The 22,104-nt window shown below is 36.5% G+C and overlaps 1 protein-coding gene and 1 long non-coding RNA gene across 2 annotated transcripts in view; one reads left to right on the top strand and one right to left on the bottom strand.

Moving 5' to 3' along the window:
• Positions 1 to 9,799, bottom strand: part of LOC116569248 — a 42,094-nt gene extending 32,295 nt beyond the window's left edge. The window contains exons 1-2 of the long non-coding RNA XR_004276931.1: positions 9,656 to 9,799; positions 7,315 to 7,395 (exon numbers count right to left, since the gene is read on the bottom strand). This is a non-coding gene — a long non-coding RNA (uncharacterized LOC116569248). The remainder of the gene's footprint in view (positions 1 to 7,314; positions 7,396 to 9,655) is intronic.
• A 26-nt stretch (positions 9,800 to 9,825) lies between these two features.
• On the top strand, positions 9,826 to 17,142 carry LSM8 (LSM8 homolog, U6 small nuclear RNA associated). The gene is made up of 4 exons (XM_032305374.1): positions 9,826 to 9,979; positions 11,165 to 11,205; positions 13,746 to 13,873; positions 16,400 to 17,142. The coding sequence occupies exons 1-4, from the start codon at positions 9,841 to 9,843 to the stop codon at positions 16,488 to 16,490; spliced, it is 399 nt and encodes a 132-aa protein (XP_032161265.1). The 5' UTR covers positions 9,826 to 9,840; the 3' UTR covers positions 16,491 to 17,142.
• The last annotated feature ends 4,962 nt before the right edge of the window (positions 17,143 to 22,104 follow it).

Below are 22,104 nucleotides of genomic sequence, written 5' to 3'. Positions count from 1 at the left end.
ACATTAGTAAGATGTTGGAACTAGAGTTCAGAATGATGAATATAAAGATACTAGCTGGGCTTGAAAAAAGCATAGAAGATACTAGAGAATCCCTTTCTGGAGAAATAAAAGAACTAGAATCTAACCAAGTCAAAATAAAAAAGGCTATTAATGAGGTAGAATCAAAATGGAGGCTCCAACTCCTGAGATGAATGAGGCAGAAGGAGAATTAATGATATAGAAGACCAAATGATGGTGAATAAAGAAGCTGAGAAAAAGACAGACAAACAACTTCTAGATAATGAGGGGATATTCAAGAGATAAGTGATAGCATAAGATGAAACAATATTAGAATAATTGGGATCCCAGAAAAGAAGAAAGAAAGAAAGAGAGTCAGAAAGTATACTGGAGCAAATTACAGCAGAGAACTTCCCTAATTTGGGGAAGGAAACAGGCTTCTAAATTTAGGAGGCACAGAGAACCTCCCTCAGAATCAATAAAAAATTGGTCAACATCCTGTTATCTAATAGTAAAACCTACAAGTCTCAGAGACAAAGAGAAAATCCTGAACACAGTTCAGGACAAGAGGTCTATAACCTACAATGGCAGAAACATTAGTTTGGCAACAGACTTATCCATAGAGACCTGGCAGGCCAGAAAGAACTGGCATGATATATTCAGAGCGCTAAAACAAGAAAAATATGCAGTCAAGAATACTATACCCAGCTAGGCTGTCATTGAAAATAGAAGGAGAGATAAAAAGTTTCCAGGACAAACAAAAACTAAAAGAACTTGTGAACATCAAACCAGCTCTACAGGAAATATTGAAAGGGGTCCTCTAAGCAAAGAGAGAGCCTAAAAGTAACATAGACCAGAAAGGAACAGAGACAATATACAGTAACAGTCACCTTACAGGCAATAAAATGGCACCATATTCGTATCTTTCAATAGCTACCTTGAATGTAAATGGCCTAAATGCCCCAATCAAAAGACAAAGAATATCAGATTGGATAAAAAAACAAGACCCATCAATATGCTGTCTGCAAGAGACTCATTTTAGACCCAATGAGAACTCTAGATATAAAATGAGGGGGGGTGGAAAACCATTTACCATGCTAATGGCCATCCAAAGAAACCTGGGGAGGCAATCTTTATATCAGACAAATTAGACTTTAAACCAAAGACTAAAATAAGAGATGAGGAAGGACACTGTATCATACCTAAAGGGTCTATTCAACAAGAAGATCTAGCAATTTTAAATATCTATACCCTAATATGGGAGCAGCCAATTATATAAAGCAATTAATAACAAAATCAAAGAAACACACTGACAATAATACAATAATAGTAGGGACTTTAACACCCCTCTCATTGAAATGGATAGATCATCTAAGCAAAATATCAACATGGAAATAAAGGCTTTTATTTGCATAAAATCTGGACCAGATGGACTTCACAGATATATTCAGAACATTCCATCCCAAAGCAACAGAATACACATTCTTCTCTAGTGCACATGAAACATTCTCCAGAATAGATTACATCCTGGGTCACAAATCAGGTCTCAACCAGTACCAAAAGATTGGGATCATTCCCTGCATATTTTTGGACCACCATGCTTTGAAACTAAAACTCAGTCACAAGAGGAAAGTTGGTGAGAAGTCAATAAATGGAGGCTAAAGAGCATCTTTTTTTTTTTCCCCCAAGATTTTATTTATTTACTTGACAAAGATCACAAGTAGGCAGAGAGGGTGGGGAGGCAGGCTCCCTGGAGCAGAGAGCCCAATGTGGGGCTCGATCCCAGGACCCTGGGATCATGACCTGAGCCAAGGGCAGAGGCTTTAACCCACTGAGCCATCCAGGCGCCCCTAAAGAGCATCCTATTACAGAATGAATGGGTCAACTAGGAAATTGAAGTTTTTAAAAATTCATGGAAACAAATGAAAATGAAAACATAACTGTTCAAAATCTTTGGGACACAGCAAAGTTAGTCCTAAGAGGAAAGTACATAGCAATTCTAACCTTTCTCAAGAAACAAGAAAGGTCTCAAATACACAACCTGACCTGACATCTACAGGAGTTGGAGAAAGAACAGCTAAACCCAGCAGGAGAAGAGGAATAATAAAAATCAGAGCAGAAATCAATGAAATCAAAAGAACAGTAAAGAGATCAATGAAACTAGGGGCTGGTTCTTTAAAAGAATTAGTAAGATCGATAAACCCCTGTCCAGACTTACCAAAAAGAAAAGAGAAAGGACCCAAACTAATATAATCATGAATGAAAGAAGAGAGATCAACCCAACACCAAAGAAATACAATTATAAGAACATATTATAAGGACCAATATGCCAGCAAATTAGACAATCTGGAAGAAATGGATGCATTTCTAGAGACATATAAACTACCAAAACTGAACCAGGAAGAAATAGAAAACCTGAACAGACCCATAACCAGTAAGGAAACTGAAGCAGTAATAAAAAATCTCCCCAGAAACAAGAGCCCAAGGCCAGATGACTTCCCAGGGGAATTCTACCAAACATTTAAGTAATTAATACCTACTTTCCCGAAACTGTTCCAAAAAATAGTACTCTTCCAAACTCATTTTATGAGACCAGCATTACCTTGATCCCCAAACCAGACAAAGACCCCATCAAAAAGGAGAATTACAGACCAATAGCCCTCATGAACACGGATGCAAAAATTGTCACCAAAATACTAGCCAATAGGATCTAACAGTACATTAAAAGGATTATTCACCACAACCAAGTGGGGTTGATTCCTGGGCTGCAAGGCTGGTTCAACATCACTAATCAATCAATGTGATATAATACGTTAATAAAAGAAAGAACAAGAAACATTTGATACTCTCAATAGATGCAAGAAAAGCATTTGACAAAGCATCCTTTCTTGATCAAAACTCTTCACAGTGTAAAGATAGAGGGTACATACCTCAATATCATCAAAGCCATCTATAAAAAATCCACAGTGACTATCATTCTCAATGGGGAAAAACTGAGAGCTTTTCCCCTAAGGTCGGGAACATGGCAGGGATGTCCAATATCACCACTGCTATTCAACATAGTACTAGAAGTCCTAGCCTCGGCAATCAGACAACAAAAAGAAAGAAGTCAAACTCTCTTTCTTTCCAGATGATATGATATTTTATGTGAAGAACCCAAAAGAGTCCACCCCAAAACTGTTAGAACTCATACAGGAATTCAGTAAAGTGTCAGGATATAAAACCAATGCACAGAAATCAGTTGCATTTCTATACACCAACAAGGCATAAGAAAGAGAAATTAAGAAGTCGATCCCATTTACAACTGCACCCAAAACCATACGATACTTAGGAATAAATCTAACCAAAGAGGCAAAGAATCTGTACTCAGAAAACTACAGAATACTCATAGAAGTATTCTATACTTTTATAGAATACTCATAAAGGAAATTGAGCAAGACACAAAGAAATGGAAAACATTCCATGCTCATGGATTGGAAGAACAAATATTGTGAAAATGCCTATGCTACCTAGAGCAATCTACACATTTAATGCAATCCCTATCAAAATACCAGCAACTTTTTTCAAAGGAATGGAACAAATAATCCTAAAATTTATATAGAACCAGAAAAGACCCTGAATAGCCAGCGGAATGTTGACAAAGACAACCAATGCTTGGTGGCATCACAATTCCAGACTTCAAGTTCTATTACAAACCTGTAATCATCAAGACAGTATGGTACTGGCACAAAAACAGACACATAGATCAATGGAACAGAATAGAGAGCCCAGAAATAGACCCTCAACTCTATGGTTAACTAATCTTTGACAAAGCAAGAAAGAATGTCCATGGAAAAAAGTCTCTTTAACAAATTGTATTAGGAAAACTGGACAGCACCATGAATAAGAATGAAACTGGACCATTTCCTTACACCACACCCCAAAATAGAATCAAAATGGATGAAAGACCTCAATGTAAGACAGGAATCCATCAAAATCCTTGAGGAGAACACAGGCACTAACCTCTTTTACCTCAGTCGCAGCAACTTCTTCCTAGAAACATTGCCAAAGGCAAGGGCTAAAATGAACTACTGGGACTTCATCAAGATCAAAAGCTTTTGCACAGCAAAGGAAATAGTCAATGAAACCAAAAGATAACCAACAGAATGGGAGAAGACATTTGCAAATGACGTAACAGATAAAGGGCTAGTATCCAAAATCTATAAAACTCAACACCCAAAGAACAAATAATCCAATCAAGAAATGGGCGGAAGATATGAATAGACATTTCTGCAAAGAAGACATCCCAATGGCCAACAGACACATGAAAAAGTACTCAACATCACTTGGCCTTGGGGAAATACAAGTCAAAACCTCAGTGAGAGACCACCTCACACCAGTCAGAATGGCTAAAATTAACAAGTCAGGAAACAACAGATGTTGGTGAGGATGCAGAGAAAGAGGAATCCTCCTACACTGTTGGTGGGAATGCAAGCTGGTGCGGCCAGTATGGAAAACAGTATGGAGGTTCCTCAAAAAGTTGAAAATAGAGCTACCCTATGACCCAGCAATTGAACTACTAGGTATTCACCCTGAAGATACAAATGTACTGATCCAAAGGGGCACCAGCACCCCAATGTCTATAGCAGCAATATCCACAATAGCCAAATTAAGGAAAGAGCCTAGATGTCCATCAACAGAAGAATGGATAAAGAAGATGTGATATATATATATATATATATATATATATATATATGCACATATATACACACACACATACATATATATATATACATACATACATACATACAATGGAATATTATGCAGCAATCAAAAAATGAAATCTTACCATTGCAATGATGTGGGTGGAACTAGAGAGTATTATGCTAAGTGAAATAAGTCAATCAGAGAAAGAAAATTATCATATGATCTCACTGATATGTGGAATTTGATAAATAAGACAGAGGGTCAGAGGGGAAGGGAGGGAAAATGAAACAAGACTAAACAATATAGGGAGACTCTTAATCTCAGGAAACAAACTGAGGGTTGTTGAAGTGGATAGGGGTGGCAGGCAGGGGGTGGCTGGTGATGGACATTGGGGAGGGTATGTGCTATGGCGAGCACTGTGAACTGTATGTGCTATGGTGGGCACTGATGAATAACACACCTGTACCCCTGAAACAAATATACATTATATGTTAATTAAAAAAAAAAAAAGAAAAATCCCATCAGGTTTGATAGTTGTAAAATCCTAATTGAATTTCCCAGAGAATGCTTGGATGCTAACAACAGTTCATAGTTGGTTATAAGTGCTCCAAAATCAAATATGCTCAAGATCTCTAAGATACAGTACAGTTGATTTTCCAAATGACTTCCTTAGTTAAAATCTGGGAAGATAATAAATTAAGACATTGACTACCTCCATTAGTTTCTATTGCTGATATAACAATTACCAAAAACTTCATGGCTGAAACAACAAAACTATTATCTCACAGCTCTATAGGGTCAGAAGTCTGGTATGGAGCAGACTGGATTAAAATCAAGGTGTTGGCAGAATGTGTTCCTTTCTGGAGGCTCTGGAGAATGTATTTCCTTTCCACTTGGTCTAGAAGCAGATTTGAGTTTCTAGCCTTTGTGGGATGAAGGTCCCTGTTTTCCTACTGGCTGTTAACTAAGAGCTGTTCCTAGCTAAAGATGACCACATTCCTTGGATCATGGGCCCCTTTCTCCCAACTTCAAAACCATGAACAGTGGAACTAGTCCTTCTCACACACATCTCTCAGAGCCACTCCTCTTTCTCATTCTTTCACTTTTAAGGACTCAGATGCATAGAGTGGGACCATCTGGATAGTCCAGGACATCTACCCCATCTCAAGGTCTTCAACCTTAATCACATCTGAAGACTCTTTTGTCATACAAGGTAACGTTATCACAGGTTCCAGAAATTAGGATGTGGACATACTTTGGGTTGGGGTGGGGATCACTCTGCCTAACACAATATCCTATTTGCTTTTCTTAGTCTTCCCAGTGGTACTGATATCACAAAAATGCAGACAGCCTTTGAATATATTCTTGGATATCAGTTCCTTCTGATCTTTAAAAAAAATCTACACACAAAGGCAAGAATGGGTTCAGATGAAAGATTCTAGCAAGTTAAGTCAAAGTAATTTCATTCTTCAATATTATTTTCCAAATTTGTCATGCCCAAAATCACAATGAAAAGGACAATGTAATTTTACCTGTACTGCAACCCAAGACACTAAACATACTAAGCTGTAGATGCTAGCAAAAATAACAAAATTCAAGTAAATGTTCAGCTTAAAATAATGTTTCTTAACTTGCTTTGTGATAGTGATAATACATAGATGGCAATTGATACATACATATATATATATATAGAAAGGCTCAGTTCCAAGTGCTCCATCTGGATTAGTCCTCCTCTTTAACTGCTTTTTAATTAAAGCCACCCCACTCTGTATGAATTCAAGTATCCTCTTAGGGCACAGTCAAAGCCTTAAGTCGTGCCTGCCCAAAAAAACCCCCTGGTGCTAAAAGACAGGATGAGCCACAGGAGGAGAGAAGTAAACAGGGGCAGATTAACCATATTTAAAGCCCAGATTCTCAGTGGAATATTATCAGTCTGTCGTGCTACAGCACTGTTTTGTATAATATAAATCAGCTCATGTGATTATTAAATAGGGGAGTAATGTCAGAATAACATGGAAGGCGGGTTGGCTCATATTTAATTTTTCCCAGCACTTTGTCTTGTGCTATCAAGAAACAACAGCTGAATGTATAGTATGCAGTGGACTCCACAATCCCCCCACACCTGAGGCAAGAAGATTAAGTAATCCACTCAAGGTTGCACGGTATCCAAATCTAGAAAAATCCAAACCTCTAGGCTAGTCCTTGAGTCAGTGTTCTTAATCATGCTTCTCTCAGTTAACAAGTTGGTTGTATTTGATTCTTTTTTTTCCATCCCTTAACAAATGGAGTTTAAAATGACTATCTTAATACCTTAAAAGACAAAAAAAGAAATATGAGAAACACTTTGTAATTTACAGTGTTAAATGAGTCAATATTTCCATATCAATTATCTTTCTTTATAACTTGGAATAGTTATTGTTTTTCCATGTACTAATTATTTCATGTTTATAATTAAAGTTTTGTACTTACTCAGGAATTTCCTTGTAAGGAGAGATCATGATTTATGTCCTTTTGTGCTTTGGAAAACCCTAGAAAGATCTATTCAATATTGCTAACTGGATGGCACTTGAAATTTCTGGAACTCACAGGAATGTAAATCAATAAAAAATAAAAGTAAATAAAATTTCATACCATATTAAGTTAAAAGTAGTATTTTCCATGGGCCATTCACAGGAAAGTGCAAATTCAGTTTCTCCAGATCCTAGTAGGAGTCTGATATTTCAGGTTAATGAAAGAAAACAGAATACAAAGGGAGATGAGTTATGTCTTACTTTTCAGGACAATCATTAAGATACTTCTGAGCAGTACATCTGGAGACCCATTTTATATACGCTGGTTTCTACCAACAGAAAGTAACTCCCAGGAATGTCACATCTACAGATTCTCCTTTCTATCTCTTTTCTGTCCTTTTCTTGATAAATCTTGACTGTTGTTCTAGATACAGGCAATTGGATTATTAATAGGGTGAGGCTCAAGACTGGGCTACAGATATATACACTATTCGACTAGTCTTAAATGAACTAAATATGAAAGCAAAATTTACTTTTCTGCTTAAAGTTTAGATTCAGAACTAATGGGATAAAAATGAGTCTCTACTCCAGCATTCTTTGGTTGACTCTTTTTAACAGCAATAGGGTATCATTTAAATGAGTAGCACTTTGAGAGGTTTTGACTAAAACTAAAGGTCTCACTGTATGCTTTAGTTTTTTAGTTTTCAGATGTTTATATATATATATCCTTTTCCTCTGTTCGAACTTAATTTACCTTTATGAGGTGTTGAACTCTCTATGCCCATGTATTCCCAAGGTCATCTGGATGTAACTCATTTTTTTTTGTCTTACTAACTAGACTTTTCTTTATCCATAGGCTTTCTCTCAGCCTCTGTGATCCTTAGGGACTACAGAAAATATAGCACTGTTAGGCTTGTGGAAAAAAAATTTCAAACCAACAAGATTTTTGTGATGCTCCATAAACACTAGACATCAGCTATTTATCTCGTATATTAATTTAATGGCAACTACACAAGGTCATAAACTTGTGATGTACCTATACTAAAATTAATTCTGTAAGTTCCTAAATAATGTTAATAAACATTTTGAGACATAAGCACTCCAGCAGTGAAAAACGACATGGACTATTATTCATTTTAAAAACATAGCACATTACTTTTTTTTTTTTTTAAAGATTTTATTTATTTATTTGACAGACAGAGATCACAAGTAGGCAGAGAGGCAGGCAGAGAGAGAGGAGAAAGCAGGCTCCCTGCTGAGCAGATAGCCCAATGTGGGACTCGATCCCAGGACCCTGAGATCATGACCTGAGCCGAAGGCAGCGGCTTAACCCACTGAGCCACCCAGGCGCCCCGCACATTACTTTTTTTTAAAAAAACTTCTAATGATACCTCATTTATCACTAATTAGTACCTTTTCTTTTATTTCAATGTGTAACATTTGCAAATCACACAGTATCTTTTTTCATTTATGAAAGATACTTTCGTTTTCCCACCTAAAAATAATCCCTAATTCCTAACTATATGTGGTTTCAAACAGGTCAGAGTAACTTTCAGTATGTAAAATATTAATAACCATTTGGGAGTGATCTGTAGGTAATTTTGTGGGTATGCTGTAATGAAAACAGAAGCTTTACTTTTCAGAAGGAAACTACTCACACTGCAAGTTATTTCAAACCCACAATTCTTCAGTTAAAAAATCACAAGCCTAACTAAAACCATAAAGAGTTTTTGTAAAAAGAATAGCTCTCGTTGCTATTTTATATATAGATCTTTTCCTGACTTCAATTGTTAAGTTACAGTAAAATGAGAGTGATGTTTTCTAGTAATATATGGTAATACCCAAAATAATACCTGTGACAGGACAAAAGGAAACAGAGGCCCAGGTAAGTTGCTGTGACTTGTGCAAGGGCACTCACATAATGCATTAGCAGAGCCAAGTCTAAAACCCAGTCTGGGACTTATCGGGACGCCTCTTCCTCCATCAGTCCTTTCCCAGGCGCTGCAGCAGACCTTTTATTTACTAATTTCCTCCTGAGGACAGAGAGACTTTGCCGCGTGGTAAAAGGGAGGCAGGTGTTTTTTTTTGTTTGTTTTTTGTTTTTTTGTTTTTTTTTTTGTTTGTTTTTTGTTATTTTTTTTTTTGAGGCAAATGCAGAATATGCGAACGTGCTTTTTACTGTCGTGCTCTCCAGAGATGTATACCATATCGTTGCAATGAGCATAACTTTGGGCTGGCCCACTGAGTTTGTAGAATTTTCGGCCCGTACCGCAGAAAACCCAGGATCATACCCCACTTCCCTACACCCACATTTCCTATGAGAACAGTTCTCTACTTGTGATGAAAGCACTTTGTTTCGTTTTCTCCCGCCTTCCCTGTCTTCTCTCAACCTTTTCCGCCAGTAACTTCTACCACACTGTCTTTCACTCCACTAGAAAACTCGCTCTCCCACCTTCCAGCACCTTCCTCCTTCCTTCCGCCTCCTGCTCGCTTTTGTCACTCGGGGCGGCTGAGATCGCAGACCGGAAAAACAGCGGAAACACACTACGCACGCGCATTCACTCGCCAGCGCTTGGCCTCTCAAGTGTGGTTGGCCGGTTTCTCTCCATCTCTCACTGGCTCGCTGCGACGCTGTAACTCTCGCGATATGTGCTGCCGCCAGTGGGCGGGAGCCGCTGCCGGTTCCTGGCGGGCCTTTCTAGCTGCAGTTGGCGCTAGTGTTCCTGTGTTGTTCAGAGCTGCCGGGCAGAGCATCATGACGTCCGCCTTGGAGAACTACATCAACCGTATCCTCCGGCCGGCTGCCGCGGGCTACAGCCGAGGCCGTGGCGAAGCCCGCGTCCGCACTGGAGAGGGCTGGTGCTGGAGAGACCGGGAGCCGGGGTCGGCGGGCGGTGGGGATGCCCGGCCACTGCGGGGCCTGGGCTGGGTGCGGATGAGGGGCTTAAGAGTATGGGACCCGCCAGTCCCGCTCCCGGGGCTGGAGCCCGCCGCTCCTGGGGGCCCAAGGCGCCTTTTAATTTTAACCTAAAACAAAACAAAACAGAACAATGTGATTATTACGAACTTTCCCCTTTCCCTATAGAAATCAGCTATTTCTCTGTACTACCCTAGGGCCTATACGTTCACGTTTGGGAATAAGATCAACAGTCGTCCTAGCGGCGAGGAGGGTCTTGCAATCCAAGAATTTGTTTTATTCATAGGCTTGGCTTTTTGTTGGAAGATACCAAAAACTTTAAAGATGGTGCACAAGTTGAACTTCCGCCCCTTTACCATGTGAAGTCTCAACTTCTTTGTTGATAGAATGAAATTAATGCTTGCTGTTGTAGTTGATACTCATGAAGAGCAAACCGCTTGTAAAACCCCCTGTGGAGTCTTAATGTACCCTATAGAAGTATTAACCATTTTAAAATCTCAGGACAGAAACACTACATTGCTCTCATGTATGAATTTGGAACAAAAGTGAAATACTAGATGCGTAATTGTGCAAGCATATTGGCACCTTTGACATGGACTATAGCTTCTTTTTTGAATTCCAGAGGCCAGGTCCTGGAAGAAAGTGTCTCAGCACTTTGAAAGCATTCAGTATTGATGAATTGGGCACTAATTTCAGTTTTCCTTTTAGAGATAAAGGAACAGGTCTGGGAAAGTGGTAAATGTCTTGCTCCAAGCCCTATGGGAAGTATTTCCCCAGTGAACGTACCAGACATCTCCGCTGTTTTGAGACTGGAAAACAACAGATTTTTAACAAAGGGATTTTCTTTTTCTGTTTTTCCCTGTTTTAATTGTGTAGTTACTACAAATTTTGAGGAAGTTAAAAACTTAAAGATACGTTGTAAATGTAGTGCTGTGTTAAGTAGTTGTGTCTTAATTCTGTCACCTTTTTCCTAGTAATTCAAAACCATTTCCTCAGGAGATCCCAGGTTTTCATTTTCATTCCCTGAGAATGCTTTCCTTAATTCAGTTATCAGGAACTGTTGCAGTTATAACTTCTGATGGAAGAATGATTGTGGTAAGTAATAAGCATATTCATTCTCTCCTTGTAAGCTTATTGGTTGTAAATTTTTATGTAAAACTTCTGATCTCTAATGCCTAGGCCTTGCAGTACACCTGCATTGCAGTTTTGTTATGATTCAGCTCTCTTTTTGATAAATAGCTGCTGATCCATATTTTCTTCACTGATAGATGTTGGTGTAATTTACATAGAAAGCTTCTAGGAGCCAGGATGGATAATAGATTCTGTCCTCAGAGAGCTTCTAGTCTAGTCTTCAGACATTTGCTTGTATTTTATATTTATCTTCCTCTTCAGTTTTTTATTTCCTTCCCCATTCAGTGCTCTGGCATTCACTGCGTGAATTATAGTTTTTTTGAAATTTTGTGTCTGCATCTTAGAAACTTCATGATAGATACTACATATGTAGAATAATGAACATTTGGGGCTTGTATGGTGTTAATATATATTCAGTATCTATAGGTTGTAGGACCTCTGTTTTCTGTAGGACAAATTGTGATGATTGACTCTTTTATTTCATCTCATTTGTCCTTGTATCACAGACCGCCCCCCTTTTAATTCTAGAAAATTCTTGGATTCTTTCCTTGATCTGTTCCTGACCTGAGGAATTTATTTCATGATTTTTGGCTACTTACTTATTTCTTCACTTATAACTCATACATTGCTTGCTTTCAAAAACAATTTTAAAGCTGTTAAACTTTATTTTCTGTGTGTAATTCATATATTTTAATCTCTTGTTTTTCCATCTGCAGTTGTTTTTGTTTCTTTTGCTCTTTTTAATTTTTGTCATTTTTCTCAGTGGGTCCATAATGGCTATTATCAGAGTGTTAGACTTAGCCATTTGTTTAAATGTGTATCATGTACCAGGAACTTTACATGTATTATATCATTTAATCTTCAGTAACTCTGTGAAGAATTATCCCTGAATTCGAGGTTAGGAACCAGGCTCAGAAGAAAGTGAATCACTTTCCCAGAGTCACTTAGATAATAAGTGGCAGAACCAAACTGGGTTTTAAATTCCACTTGACTCCAAAGCTAAAGGTGTCGCCTTGCTTCCTTCTTAATCAAGAGAACAGTCTTTTCTTTTTAGGCACCTTAGGGTATTTTGTCAAATAAGGACAGTTTGAAATATTTTTATCCCATCTTAACACTTAAAGACCTCTATTACTATTAACATATATTTGCAAATCGTTTTGTATTTTGTGAAAATCTCAAACTTAAAATTTTCCTATTTTTAACAGGATTGATAAAAAACTTTGAGAATTTAATTTTACATAGGAAAGAAAATTATTTTAAAAGAGGATTTTGAGTACTGAAGTTCAATTCAGTATTTCTGTATTTTATTGACACATGGCTCAGTTGATACAATAGTTACGTATAAAATGATGTCAAGAGGCTATATCTGGGTATGTTAAAAACTCTAATTAGTGAATACCCTGTATTTTGTTTCTCTTCCAAATTTTAGGTTATCATTTTGTCATTATTGTACTCTGATTTTACATATTTTGATTTTCAAAACATGAAACAGTTTAATAATGAGCTTCAGAGAATTAACCAAAATTAATACGTTGATATTTCTTCAGAAACTTAAATAGCATCTGAGCTACTATGTTGTGCTAGACCCGTATCTTCCTTTATTCAAAACCAAGATTCTTCCATAAAACTTTCTCTGAATATTTCCTTCAAGTTCTGGTTCTAATAATTGCCATGATATTTGTATCTACCTTACTGGATTTTGGGAATATTAAGTAAATAAATGCAAGGCCCATAGAACACTGGGAGATAGTAAGTACTCATTAAGTGTTAGCTGTTACTACCAGTTGAAGTTGGTTTATGTTTATGGGACTGATTTGAATCTCTGAAGAATGGTAAATTATACTTTTTATTCCTAACAGTATAATAGTAGTTCAGTGGTCTGGGCCTGAAGCTAGCCTTTTGTGGTTCAACTCCAAGCTCTACTCCTTTCTACTCATGAAACCTTGAGAGATTACTTAACCTCTCTGTGCCTCAATTTTCTTCTGTGAAGTGGGAGTAAGTAGTATGTACCTCAAAGAATAAAAATTATTTGAGATAATGTGTGCAGTGTGGTTAGCACAGGGCCTAGAACTAGGGTGTAGCGTGAAGTGACTCTTTAGGTTCCTGTGGCTATATATGTGCTTTCCCTTTTTATATGTTTATATAGTTCCCCTTAAGTTTCATTTGTTTTAGTCTTTGTCCAGTGTTATCTCCTGGACTGTGTGGGCTTTTACGCTACCTCCTTACACTGGTACATAGATGTCCTTCATAACTGAACAACTCTTACACACTAGTCAGACTACGGTGATTTTTTCCCCCATCTCAGAAAACCAAGAGGTAAGTTTGTTTCCATGGATACTGTTGGTTATAAAGAAGTAAGAAGTACTTCTAAGATAATTAATTAAAAATAAAAAATAAGTACTCTGTTGGTATACCTGGCAACTAAAATTTTTGTGTCACTGAATTTACATATTCAGGTAAACCACAATATTTGTCTTTTTTTCTCTTGAATGTTTTCTTTACAGGGAACACTGAAAGGGTTTGACCAGACCATTAATTTGATTTTGGATGAAAGCCATGAACGAGTGTTCAGCTCTTCACAGGGAGTAGAGCAAGTGGTGCTGGGGTTATACATCGTAAGAGGTGACAATGTGTAAGTAAAATATGTCCATTTTTAAAGGCAGGTTAAATACACTACAGATGTAGACTGCTTGCTATCTGGGAAAGAGATTTTTATCTAAGATTGGTTCATGTTTCTGATAGTTAAGGGACCTAGATAGGGTCCAGAAAGGGCCCTCCCTTACACCGAATACTTCACTAGAGAGGCTTTTTAAAAATTGGACCCCTAATTTTATTTTTATATACCTCTAATTTTATATACCCCTAATTTTATTTTTTATTTTTTTAAAAGATTTTATTTTTATTTATTTGACAGAGATCACAAGTAGGCAGAGAGAATGGGAAAAGCGGGCTCCCCACTGAGCAGAGCCTGATGCGGTGCTCGTTCCCAGAACCCTGAGATCATGACCTGAGCCAAAAGCAGAGGCTTAACTCACTGAGCCACCTAGGCGCCCCCAAATACCCCTAATTTTAGAGCAATATAAATACATTTCTAGAGTCTAAAGCTAGGGTTTGAAGATGCCTTCAGAATATTTTGTGTGAACAATTTTAAATAATTCATGTTTTATAAGCATTGAATTTACAATAAGTACTTACCCATTATTTACTAAGTTTTTAGTATAATTGGAACACTGAAGATGCCCCATGTTCATGCTGTAAAAATCAGTGAACTTGTGACATACCGATAATGGCAGTTTGAGAAGACCTATTTTTGTGGTAGCAATTTAAGAAAAGTCTGGAAGAGTATAGAGTAATACTGTCCAATAGAACTTGTGGTCATGATGGAAGTGTGTATCTGCATTGTCTACTGGTAGGGTACTAGCCATCTGTGGCTATTGAGTGCTTGAGAAATGGTGTGATTAAGGAATTTAATTTAATTACTTTTAATAGTCCCATGTGGCTAGTATAGTTAGAGAGGCTAGAATATTGTTGAATCATTTTCTAGGTATAGAATTAAAACGTAGCTGGGAGATTTATCGCACATCTCACATTGCTTTGGAAGACAAATAGGATATAGAAAGTGAAAGAATATTCATTTAAATTATCTTAAGAAAGTCACCTTTAGATAGATAAATTATTTGATCTTTAATAAAAAATTTGGGAGTATATAAGATAGTCTAAAGAGGTGAATTTTAGGTATGAAGTTATAAAGTGAGCTGTAAAAAAAAAAAAAAAAAAAAAAAAAAAAAAAAAAAAATGAGAGAAAGGCAAAGCATTTAGTGGGGACCAGTCCCCCTGACCAGAATAATAGTGATTACTTATATTGGAGTTTTCCCTAATATTTGATTTTAAGAAACTTTCTCCTACTTTGATTTAAAAAAATTAAAAAGCAAACTTTTTTGGACTTCAATTAAAAAAGTTTAAACCTTGTTATAGACTCAGTGGTATGCTGGAGTGGTTCAGGGAAGCAGATTTTTACATTTTCAGGAATTTTGCAAGCTGGTTGATTGATACCTTGTTGGTGGTAGCTTGAAACTGACCACAGCTGGAGTATTTGCACTATGGATATAAGTAAACAGTGCAGAGCTGCCTCCCCCTTTTCCTTTGGAGAGCCCTTTTTAAAAAACATGTACCAGTTCTCTTCTGTCCTCCCTAAGGATTTTAAATGATACTAAATTTTTTAAGGTGGAATTGAGATCTTTGATTTGTTTTATGTTGAGAAAACATAATGTATTTTCACAGAGTTAGGTACTTCTCATTTATTAGAGAGCTGGAGGCTTTCTATAGCTTAAAGCACACTTGGGAAAATTCTGTGTTACAAGTATTCGCCTATAGAATTTACTCTTATTAATGCCAAACTAATTTAAACAACCAGTTTATTATGGAATAATGTTTTATACATGTTCCGTGGTGAGGCTGTAACAGTTTAGGTATCCAGCTGGAGAGCCATGGCTTGGTATTAATGGTATTAATGAAATTAATGTTATAGATGTTATGGTAGAATTAAATCCAGGAAAGATTTGCTGGCTTTAACATTAGCCAATCACATCAAAAAATCATTTGCTATGATATCTGAGTACCCATTGCTACTGTTATCTTTATATGTGAAGAACTGTACTTTTTGGTCTTGGATTTAAATTGAATGAACTGCAAAATCCTGAAAAGGAAACTAATGGATGTTGTGTTTGTGTGTGAGTGTATGTGGATTTAGTTCATTGAAGTTACTCCAGTAGAGACAAATAGACACTTTTATTTGCTAATTTAGTAGTGATTTTGTGATCATCTGCAGCACAGTCCCTGGATTGAATTGTTGAGTGGAAGTCATAGGATTGGAATTTGGGGGGGTTTATACCATACCTATCTGATATGTGTCTTTTTCCTTTAAAAACTCATGATCCAATCACACTGTATGCATTTTGTCCTTTAATAGTGGCTTCTGTAATAATGTTGCCTTCAGATTATTTCTTGAAGTAACTTGTGACTTAAATGTACAATTCACTACTTCGTGGACACTGTATTTGCCATTCACCTTAAGTAGTTTTTACCGTGTCCTTTCAGTTTTATTTAGAAATGAGATTGTTTTAACTGATTTTTTTTTTCTTTCCTTAAATAACTACAGTGCAGTCATTGGAGAAATTGATGAAGAGACAGATTCTGCACTTGACTTGGGGAATATTCGAGCAGAACCTCTAAACTCTGTAGCACACTGAGGAAGAATTACATACATTGGACAACTGTAAATCTTTGTATAGAAGCTGATTATTCTGAGGATGATGTATGGAATTTTTATGAATGTGTAATTGTGGACTTTTGACACCATATTGATTAACTGTAATATGATATGTAAATTAAAATATTTCTACATTTCCTTGAAAAACATTTTTTTTTCCTAAATCATGTATAGTAGCTTGGTTTTATTTTTCTCTTAAATAGTACTAAAATCTAATGTTCACTTTGAGAACAGATATTTCATATTTTAATACAGAAAACTAGTTAACAAGAGAAATTTGTATCCTATGTAAATCAAGCATGAAAATACCATCAGTAGTGCAGGATACATGTGTTTCCCTATTTTTAAGAAAGTCACAGAAAGGTAAGTCTTGTAACCTGAATCATCCCCATTTATCACACTACTCTGGTGGTTGGTTGCTCTCTAGCACCTTAGAAGTGTAGGTAAAAATGTGTTTGGTTCAGAAGAGGAAAAAAGCTAACAAAGTTGCATATTATCTGAAAAAAATGGATTCCATAGTCTTGAAAGCCATCTTGGCTTTTAATCATAAAAATTGGGGAATTTCTAGCATTAAAGGAGTTTTTTGTTGTTGTTTATAAATGTGAGTAAATAAACTTGACATTTTATATTGAGGCAGTGCTTGCTCTTATTGTCAACAACTTCCCCTGACTCCTTGGTTCTATAAACCTGTTTTCAAGAGAAGTAAACATGGTATCTCAGAGCAACAGTCAGTAGAACTGGTTGATTATTTCAGTGAGTCAATTAAGTCGATAATGTCCCTCATCTACAAGTAGGCTTTTTTCTAAAACCCCTTGTAGAACTATGTTCACTTTTTAAAGAAGCCATAGAAACAATGGTACAAATAGTGTTGAGATCCAGAGTATTCCAGAGAAATTCTCATCAACCACTGAGGGCCAAAGTGTGTAACTTTGTGGAGAATAGAAACTAGAATAATACTTATATTCTTATAATTCAAGCAAAATTTAAAAGAGTTTTTCTTTTTTTTAAAGTGAAAATGTTTGGCAATAGGGGTTGGCAAGCTTTTTTGTAAAAATGCAGATAGCAAATATTTTAAGCTTTGAGGGCCATATGGTCTCTATCACAGCTACTCATCTCTCTTGTAGTATGCAAACAGCCATAGATAATACATAAATGAATAGTTATGGCTGTGTTCCAAATAAAGTTCATTTACAATAACAGGTGACAGGCAGGATTTGGCCTGTAGGCCATAGTTTGCTGACCCTTGGCTTAAAAATAGTACAACCTCAGTAAGAAAAGATAAGGGCTAATTTGTATAAAATCTGAAAATAGCTTCTGGAATAGATCCTTTCAGAGTTTAGAGGTAGATTTTGTTCATATTTTTTTAATACTTAAAACTCTACTAATTAGATATGGTAGTTTCTTGGTTCACAAAGGAAAATATCTTTATAGAAATAAGACTTGTAAGAAGAGAACTGCTGAGATAGTTTTCTTCACTGGCTACCAGTCACCGTCACCCAGCATAACTTGTTTGATGTTCTGTTGTTGAGGTCTGCCTCAGGGTTAGACAAAGTTTAGTTCGTACTGGCTGTCATAAATATTTGGCTTTTGTAGTATAAGGTTTTATAATCAAATGAAAATAATGCAGTGAGTAAAGCAGATAGGCAATTTAATGAAGGGCTATAAATCAAATGTTCTATATAAGTAAATAATGGTATTTTAAATGGGTAAACTATTTTCAAAAATAAGCAATACAGATCATTCATTTGCTAAGTGAAATGTATTAGGACAGTGCAGATGAAGTCCAAATCAGATATTTTGCCAACATACTTGGCATAACAAATCACACCAATAGACAAACCATAGTTCCCCCCCAGAAGAAGGCCTTCTGAAATCTTACAATGATGCAGTTACCTGGCTGGTGTCAAAAAATCACTCCCCAGATATGAACTGGATGTTGGTAATGGTAGGGAAAATGAATGAAAACACACCAAATGGTCTATGCAGTTATTTATTCCTGGGTGCACAGGGAGGCTTTCTGTGCTTGTAACCAATTCAAATTGGATTTCTTTTTGCATGAGCATTGTAAAAGAACCACGCTCTGAGTGGAGACTTGATTAATACGCAGTGTCAAGTTTTTTATGTTCTTTAATGAGCGTTTTATTCTGTAATCACTTTTCTTATTTATAAAGAGCCTCAAATCAATTTTAACCTATAATTACCTCTGTGCTCTGTGATTCAGGCACTATCTAAGCCCAGCTTAATAATGAATCAAAGAAATAAATCTTTCCTAGAAAGATATTCTCACTAAACTTTTTTGTAAAGGGCAATTAACTGCAGAAAGGACTTAATTTGTTTCTTTTTAACTGAAAACATACTACCTAAAGTAATGTTTAAAGCATTGCTTTTAGGCTAAAGCACTTTGCTAAGTCAAATGGGCTTATATGTTCACAGTTTTGGCATAAATATTACAAATCTTGATGCCAGAAGAATAAGAGATAAAGATAAACTTTATTAATATTTCCTTTACTTAAACATCCTGCTTAATGCCTTTATAAAACATTCAGAATTTTTAACCTATCCCGAGATATGATAAAAACTTTTAAGTAGTATTCAATATAAATATAAGCTATCTGTGTCAACATGTTTCTCAGACAATTTAACAAAGGATTCACCATGTCAATGAGAAGGTAAACCGTGCCTTCACAAGGGCAGGTGAACCTACTTGGGTGGTAGACAGAATTATAAAGTGATCCTTCACTGTCAATATAGTATATTACGAGCCTTCACCTTCAATATTTAGTAGGTTGCATTTACTGAGCACGTATCTTGCACCAGGCATGATGCTCAATGCTTACAACAGTGACCATTTTACATAATGGGAAATTGAGGCTCAGCAGGGTTAAGAGCCTTACAAGGGCTCTAGTTTGACCAGGTCTTTGTATTTTTATAAACTACTTATCAGTGGAAAGTATATTGTCAAATTCCTGCTGTCAAATATCTATTAGAAACCTGAGGGGCGCTTGGGTGGCTCAGTCATTAGGCGTCTGTCTGCCTTCGGCTCAGGTCACGATCCTGGGGTCCTGGCATTGAGCCTCGAATCTGGCTCTCTGCTCAGCAGGAAACCCACGTCTCCCTCTCCTACTCCCTCTGCTTGTGTTCCCTCTTTCGCTGTCTCTGTCAAATGAATAAATAAAATCTTAAACAAAAACAAAAACAAACCTGGATGGAAAGAAATATTTAGATGATCTAAGGGAGTTCACAGAGCTTTTGTTGTGGGCCATTTTCATAATTACCTGAGCTGCTTTAAATATTCCTGGGCCCTACTCTCACTGATGTGGCTCAGTAGATCTGGAATGGGGCAAAAAGGAATACTCAATAAACAGCTAAGTAAGAAAAGTAGTAGAATCATTAAAAAACCTGTCATATGCTTGGATGAGTCCTAGTTATGCTTCAGAATCCTTACCTTTGAAGACATGGATAACAATATGTATTTTTGGTGTTGTAACAAATGAAATTAAGCTCCATTTAAAAAATTTGGTATGATTTATGAGATTTAACAGTAAACAGTTTATTCTAGGTATTCAAAGGCCAAAGTGGAAAAGTTACAGATGCGGGTCTTGCCACTTTGGTTTTTCACAGTGCCTCTGGCTACCATATCTCTTCCTAAGAGACTGGAGTATTTCAATTTTGAGGATTTAAGATTAAATGGAAGGTATGTGTAAGAAGTTTACATTATTTAACAGATATACAATATGATTACATTTGTCTTACGGCAATCATATACTCTTGCGGGGTTCAAAAATGAAAACTCATATAAAACAGGATCACTCCATTTTGGACTTGCATAGTTCCATATCACATTTTATAAACTTACTTTTGCACACTTTAGTATTTTTTCTTTCTTTCTTTCTTTTTTTTTCTAACTTGGGCTGTTACTCTGGCTTTGTTTTTTGTTTTTGTTTTTTTTAAGATTTTATTTATTTATTTGACAGAGAGAGCACAAGTAGGCAGTCGTGGGCAAAGGGAGAGGGTGAAGCATGCTCTCTGCTAAGCAGGGAGCCCGAAGTGGGGCTTGATCCCAGGACCCTAGGATCATGACCTGAGCCGAAGGCAGACGCTTAACCGACTGAGCCACCCAAGTGCCTGGTATTCTGTTTTTAAGTCATTGGCAAATTTGGTAAAAAATGTCTTTTCATGGAAGACTGAAAAAAACAATGTTGATGAGGCAGAGCTCTCTCCACCCAGGTTGATAATGATCCATTAAACAGCGTAGTGTTCCCATTCAACTAGCTACAGATTTGTTTAATTACAAGATATTTAGTCCTTTTTCTCCATCTTCTTTACAGAGATGACGTGAAATTTGGTCAAATGCTTTGCTGTGATGTTTATTCCTCTTTTAGGAAGGAACCTGTGACATGGGCATAGCTGGTCTTAGTGAATCAATGCTGCCTCCTAGTGATCACTGCTTCCTTTTCTATGTTTCTACAAACAAAAAAAGTGTATTCTGGAATATTGTCTGTGACATTTGTAAAGCCATTAAGGTATACTAGGTATCATGCTTGCAACTGTGCATCTACCAGGGAATGATACTAACAAGTTTTTGTCCTTTGTAGCTTGTATCCGTCCTCAGCACCTCAACCAAATCATCTCGACTAAAAGGTTTACTATCCAAGGTTATGAGTGAGTTTGTCAAAGTCCTTAAGTATTCTAGGATGTACCTTATAGGGCTTGCATTCATTTAAAGGACTAGAAACTATGTTTTTAAAGTGGGTCTAATTCGCATTAGTCATTTTCCCAACCTTTTTTCTGTTTTAAGATTAGAGAGTCTATGTAGGTTGTGTAACACTAAGGATAAAGGCAAGCGAGGACTTTTACCAATAGTTTTCTCTCATTTGTTAACAGAATACCATTTGCTGCCCAGTGGCATTATTTGGTGAATGGAGGAGTTGAGAACTATTCTGCAAGACACTGTTCAGATCTTAGGTGTAACATTATATTTTTTAAACATCCACTTTCTGTATTGATTTTTTGTTATAACCTTTTACTTTCATCTTTTTTTGTATGTTTCTTTTTTAAACATCATTTTATCTCATAGATGTATTATTTTCCAGAAGTGGCACAGGTCAAGTATTGTTAAAACTAGGATCCAAATCCCACACTATTATTTCTACCCCAGTATTTATTCAACTATATGATAAAGCCTTTCTCCTCACTAGGGTAATTTTCAATTATTCTGTAAACCTTTGGTTTGTTTTCTTTTCCCTATATACTGGCCTTACAAATACCAAGTAATGCAAATGGTACTGAATTATTATATTTGAAATATGTTAAAAGGAAAAGAATTCAGGAGCTTGGAGATAGGGGTGGAACACATCTCTGGGGGATACATCACTTAGGTCATGTATGAAAAATTGTGTGTGTGCGTGTGTGCGTGTGTTTTGGGGTTGGCAAGCAGGAAAATGATGTCTGAAAATATGCACAATATATCTTATGTTTCACTTAATTTGACTTATATCAGGAAAATCACAATTATAATTGCACTCTATAAAGAATAAATTCATAAACTGGTAAGTTGCCAGAAAGCACTGCAATATGGCTTATATGACATTTTA

Source organism: Mustela erminea, chromosome 11, assembly GCF_009829155.1.
Source record: "Mustela erminea isolate mMusErm1 chromosome 11, mMusErm1.Pri, whole genome shotgun sequence".
NCBI classification, from domain to species: Eukaryota; Metazoa; Chordata; class Mammalia; order Carnivora; family Mustelidae; genus Mustela; species Mustela erminea.
Note: the sequence above shows the minus strand (reverse complement) of the source record. Positions and strands in the feature narration are given on the sequence as shown.